Source organism: Centrocercus urophasianus, unplaced genomic scaffold (genome assembly GCF_019232065.1).
Source record: "Centrocercus urophasianus isolate 14NV4802_14NV808 unplaced genomic scaffold, USGS_Curo_1.0 seq_12, whole genome shotgun sequence".
In the NCBI taxonomy this organism is placed as follows: Eukaryota; Metazoa; Chordata; class Aves; order Galliformes; family Phasianidae; genus Centrocercus; species Centrocercus urophasianus.
The window spans coordinates 4,677,780-4,687,053 of NW_024884364.1; the positions used below are offsets into that span (position 1 = coordinate 4,677,780).

At 37.2% G+C, this 9,274-nt stretch overlaps 1 protein-coding gene across 1 annotated transcript in view; it reads right to left on the reverse strand.

The window, feature by feature from the left end:
* Position 1: 1 nt before the first annotated feature.
* Positions 2-9,274, reverse strand: part of SLC22A15 (solute carrier family 22 member 15) — a 27,487-nt gene continuing 18,214 nt past the window's right edge. Inside the window, exons 11-13 of the mRNA XM_042809623.1 lie at positions 8,839-9,027; positions 6,661-6,743; positions 2-1,358 (exon numbers count right to left, since the gene is read on the reverse strand). Of these exons, the coding sequence (XP_042665557.1) occupies positions 1,253-1,358; positions 6,661-6,743; positions 8,839-9,027 (378 nt within the window). The 3' untranslated portion in view covers positions 2-1,252. The remainder of the gene's footprint in view (positions 1,359-6,660; positions 6,744-8,838; positions 9,028-9,274) is intronic.

Sequence of the window (9,274 nt, forward strand, 5' to 3'; positions counted from 1 at the left end):
ATAGGTTTACAGTGTTCCAAAAGAGTTTGTTTTTATTGAGAGATTTTTTGTGTCGGGGGAGAAAAGGCACAAAATAAGTTACAAAGACGTTATATGAAGGTACACGTGTCAGAGGCAGTATCAGAGCTGTTACTAGTCACCTGAAAGTGAGCTTTCCTCTACAAAAAAAATCTTAAAATATTGTATTTATTTCAAATGATCAAAACCGTTCAGAAATTAACTGAGAATAAAGACCACCAATATTAACTTTTGATTAAATTCACCTGGGCTTAGCAACATCTCTTCCTCTGTCTTGAAATAAATACCTAATGTTACAGAATTATTATTATTTTTTAAAAAAATCATGTTATATATTATAAATTAAAAACCTGATATTTACCCTTAGTACCACCAGTGAAGCACAGTACGTATGGGTAAGGCAGTATGCATAGGAAATACATTAAGAAAACAAAACAGGTAAGTGCAATTACTCTGAATATTTCTACACTTGTTGCTATGGTCCCTTGCTTACAGGAAAGAACAGTTTAAAAAGAGATGGACCCAACAACTGCTCACAGAATGCATGGACATAACCCCATACAAGGTCTGTTATGGAAAAGCTCATGATGCCTTAACTGTGGCTTCTCAGATCAAGTATTCTAAACAGAGACTTCTCATCAGTACAACTTTGATTTAACAACAGCGCACGGATACAACTAAAGAAGTACTCTGACATTTATCAGTCTGTGTTTTAATGCTGGAAGGCTCGTAACAGTCAGTATTCAAGTCCCCCCCAAAAAAATATTTAAAAATATGCACACCACCTATATACAATTTGATTCACTGCTGCAAACAAAAATCGATTCCCTGTACTGCCTCTTTTCTGTTACTCACCTCTGGGCTAACCAGGACTTTACGTCTACAAGATACAGAGACTGTAGAAAGATTTGATTTCATGATGATGAAGGCTTAAGCAGAGAGAAGGAAGCTTACCCCTTTGGCTGTTCTTCTGGTCAAGTGGAAATCTAAGATCTGTCTTCTGAAATCAGTAAGAATACAAACATGTAACCAGACACAGAACTTGGCTATAAATGTCTGCTTATATCCTAAGGAGTTTCATTTATTTGACCTAAGACGATAGAAACACAAAAGGAATATGGTGCCAAGTTTTGCTCGTAGTAACTGTCAGCCCTTTAAGGACTCGATCTGAAAGAAAGCATTGTGGAGTCATGTATTAGGCACACCTGTCAAGAGTTTTGGTAGTGGAGGTCATCTAGGGTCCCATACAGCTGGTTGCCCTGGACCTTGTCTTGATGGCTTTTGAACACTGCCAACAACTCCATAACCTCTCTGTCAATCTGTGGCAGTGATAGGTTATCCTAGCAGTAAAAAAAAAAAAAAAAAAAAAAAAAAGTGTTTCTCTATGCTTAGGCAGATCCACATGTCTTTCAGTTTGGGCCCATTGCCTATTTTGGACACTAGGCACTGACCCATTTCATCCCAATGCTCCAGACAATCAGAGGAGGTTGTGGCACATCTAAAATATTTAAAAGCATATTTAAGAGAAAAAGACAATATTTATAGAAGGAGGAGGAAAAAAAAAAATAAGAGAAGACTATGCCAGCACAGGATGGGAGAGGGGTGACAGCAGGGTAGAAGAAACACCAAAAAAGAACTGTAGCCAAAGCAGGGGCTGAGAGGATGAGACGTAGAAGGAGATGCAGCTCTAAAGGGCACTGAATCCAGTGAGGAAACCCACAGTAGAGCAGCAGAGAAAGAAATAAGGAGCAAGTATGACAGCAAGTACGATGTGCTGATCCCAATCTCCCGAGGTACTTGTTGCCTTGCTGAAGGAACTAAGAGTAATATCCAACCAAGGGACAGGAGACCACCAAGATGGCAATGGAAGAGCATCCAAAGAGAAGCAGCGTCTCTCCCCATTTGTTTTTCTCTGCCTCAATACCAACAGCAATAAATAGAAGCTCTTTAATTGGCAATAAGTTAAATTTCCCAACTCAAAACTTCCTTCCCCTCAAGTTATCCCCTCAATGGAGATTAGCACAAAAATAAAAGTTTCTTGCCCTTAATTTTTTGCCCTTAACAACAGTGCAAACAAGAGAACCCAGATTCTAAAAGGTGCAATAACTCTGGTCCTCCAAAAGCATAAGCATTTTAAGCTAATTTTGAAAAGCCTTTAAATAAAACTTTTAAAAGCACAAGTCTTCCTTCTGTTTAAATCATGGATTACTACATAAATTAAAAAAAATGGAAATATTTTATATTATCTAAAATTCTATTAAATACAGAAGTGACAAAAAAGCTCAACTTAAGGAGGTAGTAGCTTAAAAAATGGAAGTAAAATTAGATTCAAGAAGGAAAGTAGTGCAACAAATATATCCATATGAAAAATATATTCCTGGTTGCTAAAAGACCTTCATATTTTTAACAAGAACAGATGGAGAACTGGATTAAACTTTGGGGAGTGAGGTGAGTCTAGTACTGAAAAACTGTCATTTGGAGTCATACTTGACATCACAGAAGTGCAATAAACTCTTTTACTACAAACCACTCAGCAGTTCTATATTAGAAAGCTTTTAACCAGTTTGAAACAATGATTTTTTTCCCCTGCAAGCTGCTATCAGAAACGTCTGTTTCCCAGTCAAGTTTCCATCATTTTAAAATATTTTGTTTGAACATGGATGTACTAGATACTTCTCCTGGGATATCTTTCAGAAAAAGTTAACTGTCCCAGTATAGGCAAAGATGTTCTTATTGCCACATTTTCTTGCCTACCTGCTGCAGCGAGTGTAATACAAGCATCTCAGATGTGTTGGCGAGCATTAACTTGCATGTAAAAGATCATCATTCTCTAAAGGCTTTTATAATTGAAGATGGGCAGGCAATTGTTTAAATGTACTCCTATGAGCTTCTGTTTAAACTGTTTAAATGTACTTCCATGAGCTTACTACATAAGAGAAGATCCTGACACATCACAGCCTTATTTCATTCTGCATATGCAGCGGAGAATGCAGATTACTTCCTCTAAACCACTCTTCTGATGGCATCCACCTCCTGCTGCACAAACATTTAGACACTTGCCCATTTGCTGGGAAATCAAACTGACACGATAGAGCTGACTAGCACTGAATTTTGTAGTTGTAGTAGGGAGTTGAACTACAGAAATTACTATTTAGTAATGCCTCAAACTGCACCTTTTATAAAAATCTGCTATATCCTACAATGCTTGAGGCAAGCCATTACTGGCAGTGCTAATTTGTAAGGCTGATGGCTGAACTACAATTCCAGTGTGCAGTTTTTAAACCAGATTTTATCAGTCTTTGAGAGTAAGCTTTGGCAGAAGCAAACAGGCTCTGCAGATTTCTCTAATTGACAAGAGGTGCATACTCAGCTCTTCTACAAATCCTACACTTTCTCCTTTCAGAAAACACAAAATATTTAAGTGAACTGAAAAAGGAAAGACAAGCAAAGGTAACTTTCCATCCCCTAACGCTCTGGAGATGCTTGTATGCACCAGTTTTGGCAGGCTGCATGGAGGAATTCCAAATGAATGCAGCTAGAACCAGTATTGGACCATTGCTTTCCAGCAAAAGCAGTCTTTGGCACATACATCATTCAGTTCTATGATGTTACTTTACACACAGTCCCATATCAAGTTGATTGAGGAAATTAAAAAGCCTTTCATAATACAGGCACTTACAATCAATTAGAGCAGAATAAAAATCTACTCTCCATTAGGCAACACAAGAGCTTTTTTTCCAGGATGACAGGAGCTAGTAGTACCAAAATAAGATGAGAAAGTTCAGTAAATTCAGACTGTCAGGGTGAAAATTCTGCACACCTCTATTAGACAGAAATAACTGTAGCACCTGGATAATCTGGTTAAGATTAACATAGACTGGACAAGGCATTAAAAAGACATGGCATGGAAAATTCTGTATAAACTTGTTCACACTCCAATTCTATGCTCAGATGTCACAAGTTTTCTTACACAGGTCTTTCATTCACTTAATACATCTTGCAACAAAATAGGAGCTGTGAGACTCAAAATAACTGTCCTGTTTGGTAAACAGCTGCATATAGACATTCCTGACACAGGTGTTGAGTATATCAGGCCAGACTGACTTCTACCATCAAATAACAGTACTGCTCTCATGAGCTCTTCAGACATATTTACCACCATGCTCACAAATTGCACAGATGCCTAGATACACTATATGTCAGAGAGCATGATTAGAGGCAGCTCTAAGAGTGGGAAAGAGAATCAGTACTCCATCCTTCAGCTGAAACAAAGTATTCCTATATTTCTAAAATAAAGTACAGTAACTTATCAAACAAAAAATACACTTTCTTCACTCTCGTTTTTGAATTTTCTACATCTATACTTACAATACAAAAGTGCATGAATGGAGAAGTAAGTTTGATAACAAGCTGAAGACTGATTAAAATCAAAGAACCACAAATATTCAACTCAGGCTCTGCAAAGTAATCTCCCCATCTGAACTGTCACATCTTACTCTTCCTACCGAGAACTGTGTGGGCATGACGTCCTGTGTTGCCAGTAGCAGATGACACACAAACTATGGACAAAGAATGGCTAACAGTTCCTGTCTGCCTCTCAGGGAAACTTACTCTACATACCATATAAGAGAGGAAAATAAGCAGCTAAAAAATGTGCTGGATCTTGACAGCATGCAAATAATGCCAGGCTTACCACTGTTTGCTTTCAAGCAAGCGGGCTTTATGTCTTCAAAAGTCATCAACAACGAAACCAAACCTGATGCTTTTCCAACTATCCATAATTCAAAATGTGAATACAGAACTAAAAATATCTTTGAATAAATATACTCAACATTCCATGCTTTTCCAAGTACCTTATTCAGAGAAATTTTCAACCAGGCATAAGGGCCAAATATAGGCAGAAAAAATATCCAGCCAAGATGAAAATGCCCTTGCTACAACAATGATGCAGCAGTCTGGAAGAAAAACTGAAGACACTTTTTCCACAGGGATTGAAGTTCCCTACTGTACTCACAGCCAATGTGTGAATCAAATTCAGATCAAGTTGGAGTACTACATGCTGCACTCTGTAGCCTCTGGGCTGCCTGCTGCACCAAGCAGGGTAGTTAGATTTTCCTCAGTGCTACAGTTCCAATGAACAAAGATCAAGCAGCTAGCTGTAAACTTCAGATATTGTTCAGTTTCACTTCATTTCAGAGTAAACGAACTTCCCAGTTTAACTGGAATAAGTTCAGCTGACAACTCTTTTTTTTTTTTTTTTTTTAAATTCCATTTTCTAAATCTACTATTCACATAAAAAAATGTCTCACAAGGTCAACAGCTCTTTTCACTTTGTTAGTGACCTCAAATATAAAAACTAGCAAACAACTCATGGAAATCAATCTTAATAAATAGCAAGCAAGTAGTTAGAGGATAAAAGTTGAATCTTCCTAAGGCCTTATTTTTTAGTCACAACATTGCACTTGCTCATACTTCAAGATTTTTGTATCCTTCTAACTAAACAAAGTGTAGTGTAAACTAAAGAATGAAGCTGTCTTCCTCAACAAGGTCAAGTAATCCAGTAAACACTGGCTTAAAGAGTTTAAGAGCAAAAGAATTTTAAACAGATATTAGCAGCTTTCTGCAATAATCCTACAAAATGTAACAGCAGCCCATGGCTCCTCTTGTCACTTAATGCTTACATTTCTTCCATAAATGAAGATGCAGATAGGTCCATAGAAATGAGCTAAATACCCTAAAAACACACTTCACCTTACACAGTATGCGATAAAGACCTCACCTGTGTGCTACTTATGAAATTACATCCTTAAACAGAGTTACTTCACTGCACAGGCAGAGAAGTTGCTAAGCTTTAATATTTATAGAAAAGTGAAGACAAAGTAGAAGTAGGCAAAGCTACAAACAGCAGTTCTGAGATGTGGGAAATGTGGCAAATCTATGCATAAGGCAGACCAAGAGAATGTTTGGTGGATAGAGGAGAGAGAAATCAGCAACATCCTCTATATCTACAGATGTTATGGACTCTTCCCAGCCTTTCATCATCACAAAGTTCATGGATAGGCCATGAACTGATCAGTTGTACCTTGTAATTCTACACAGGTGTCCACATGCCTGAAGGAAAAACCTTATGTTCATAGTTGCCTCTCCCCCACTCAATATGTAAAAGCCATTTTAACATACAATTTCATAAGTTCGTTCCTCCTGGGGTAGCACACAAAATACTGTGCAATCACTTTCATTCCACAAAAAACAAAAAAGTGAACATTTTCAAGTTCATCAGTTTAGGATGACTCAAAACCAACCCTCTGAATATACAAAAGCACCGATGATCTGCACAAATAGTTGATAATTTTCTGTTTCAGAAATGCATTATCCTTCCCTTGCTATCATTCAAATGTAGTCTGTGCATTCTCTCATTCCTACCCACAAGTATTTGAATGGCTGTCTCACATGAAAAGAAACAGTGGTGTAATTAATCTCAACAGTATTTAAACTCCCTTCCTACTCAGGAAAGACACAGGCACTTGCCCAATTACATTCCCTGATAGGTGGTTTCCAGTACTCTCATCTCTGAGCTGGACTGACTGGACAAGGAAGAAAAAAAAAAAAAGAGAACAAGTCTGTGTTTCTTCTCTTCATTACTTGATCATATGGGTCTCTTCGTTAGCATCATAGAATTCCTCATCTTCACTTCCACTTCCTGCAGAATTGTCCTTGTCTCCAGACTAGAAAGAAAAATGAAGCAATTGGTTAACAAAGAAGCCATCAAAAAAATCTGAAAATAAATGAACACAAAGCACTATAACTCTATTAGAAGGTTGGTAGAGAAAAGACAAGTCAAAACACTGTTAACGCTTTGTGAATCTACATTTGTTTGTACTTTTAATTCTTCAAAATCTCTTGGAAAGAGTTGGCTTATACTGGATGGACTTTCCTGGCTCTATCAGTATACCACAGAAAATCCATGCATAAGAGAAAATGGCTAGGATGGTTCTGAAGTGGTAGTCTACTCAGCTTTCTTCATTTAAGCCTAAGGACTCTACTCTCCTGCAAGCAACTGGAGACAGAGCTTCAGAACACAAAGATCATTTGATCAGGTAAAGGTTTCTGCATTCTGAATTATTACTTCTTCATGTGTATCATGGGCATTTTTCTATGCAAGTTAAATTTAAAAAGGTCCCACTCTGATACTAAACAAAGGTGTTATGGAAAAGGAAAAACATTACGGGTTTGTATGGGCAGAAAATAAACTCTGACAGGCATATTTACACCAGCTGGAGTCCTTTCAATAGCATAATTCATATCACATACCCAAACTAAAATCAACTATTATAATTAACTGATTTTTATTTTGCTGGTGTGGCATTTTCCACTGAACCAGTATGGATTATCCAAGTAATGATTAGTCTACTGCTAGCATTCTCCATTTAATTTAAATGAATATTTAGGATTTTTTCCACTATGCTTACATCTATTCTAAGACTTCTGGCTGACTAATCATATGCAAAGCAGGGTGAGAAAGAAGGTGAAAAACAGAAATGGAAATCATACTCCTGACTGACAGAACCACACAAGCAAAATCTGTAGCTTTAGATCTGTCTTCAGTGGAGTTTTGCTATGGCAATGTGTGTAACTGCAAAAGAATTTCAAACAGTTTGAGGACTAGAAACTGTCAGAAGATATAAAGGGAATCAGGTTATGCTTCTTTTTTATTTCTAAAATGATTTGAGGAGAATCAGACTATCGCTGGATGCCACCCAACTTGAATATCACGTTTGTGTACGTTAACAGGGACAAAACCTCCGCTCTGGGCATCTAGAATGCATGTTATCCTTAAAGTGGTACAAAAGGACAGCGGATTCCACAGGGGAAATTCAGGATATGCCAAATAAACTCTATCACTTCCTAATAACAGCTTCACAGACCTCACTGTGGCCTTGTCAAATAGGGTTAATGTTTTACAGCTTCCCATTTTAACAGCACTTTCTTCGTATAAAACTATATATATATATATATATATATATAAAATATAGATAATTTTTATGTTTATATTTATTTTATATATACATATATATATATAAATGACAATAAATAATCTTGTTCAAGATTTTTAGAAGGCCTGAAGAAATGCAAGGACAGAAAACTTAATCTTTAGAAGACTGTTTTGAAAGTGAATCCAGTTGCATGCATATTCATAGATGTACATCACCCCCAAATGGTGATACTGACCTTATTAGGCTAGCAGGAAAAAAAATGATGTTTTTCCCCTCCTCTAAATTAAAACAACTGTACTGCTTGCTAGAATCACTTTCTGTTAGTAAGCCATCTAGGTTAAGATGCAATAATAATGTAATTACCAAAATAACAGCTGGTACAAACTTGACATCAATATACGGTTGGACTCGATGATTTCTGGAGGTCCCTTCCAACCCCTATGATTCTGTGCAATTCTGAGATTCATATGATAGACTTGTTTTGCTAGCAAGAATTTTCCTTAACATCTACCACTTCTCAGAAATGTCAATGGCCAGCTGTATATGAAGCATATCATAGCAATCTGTCTTAAGAGTCAAGTCCTTCATCCAGCCCCCCAAAAAGTCCATGCTTTCGGTCCCAAAGGGATAAATTAACCCAGTTATGTTTCAGCCTGTATTTCCATGGAACAATTCAGATGGGATAGTAAGGTTACTGAACTATCTTAAGCATCTCCTTAGGACCTATTCTCCACAGGCCAAAAATTACTATCCTAGAGCATTCAGAGTGGGACGTGCAGGCTGAAAGTTGAAATGCTAGGGAAAAGAATTATTAATAATAAAATACCTGCGAGCCATCTAGGGTTTGCAGTGACATGGCTTCATCCCCCAGTCTCCAGTATGAGCATATCTGTAGGTCTGAAATAGTTTCTAGCAGAGGGCTGTTCAAGGTTTCAGGCAACAATAAACTTAAGAGCCCAGACAATAAACCAGTTGCTCCAAATACAATGTAAGGCAGAGACCACTGCACAGATTTCTAGAATCAAAAGCAGAGAGAATTATCAGTAGAAAGTAGATTGGTTCCACTTAGTGCATGCTGCATACTCAAACAGTTAACCTTTACAATCATTCCAAGTGACAATTCTCAGGAATATAATGAACTCATACCCTTGAAACTTTTATGCTCATATTCAGGTTACAAAATCTGAAGGTTAGCCCTCAATGTGCTTACTACAAAAAAAGGAAAAAGGAAAAAGGAAAAAGGAAAAAGGAAAAAGGAAAAA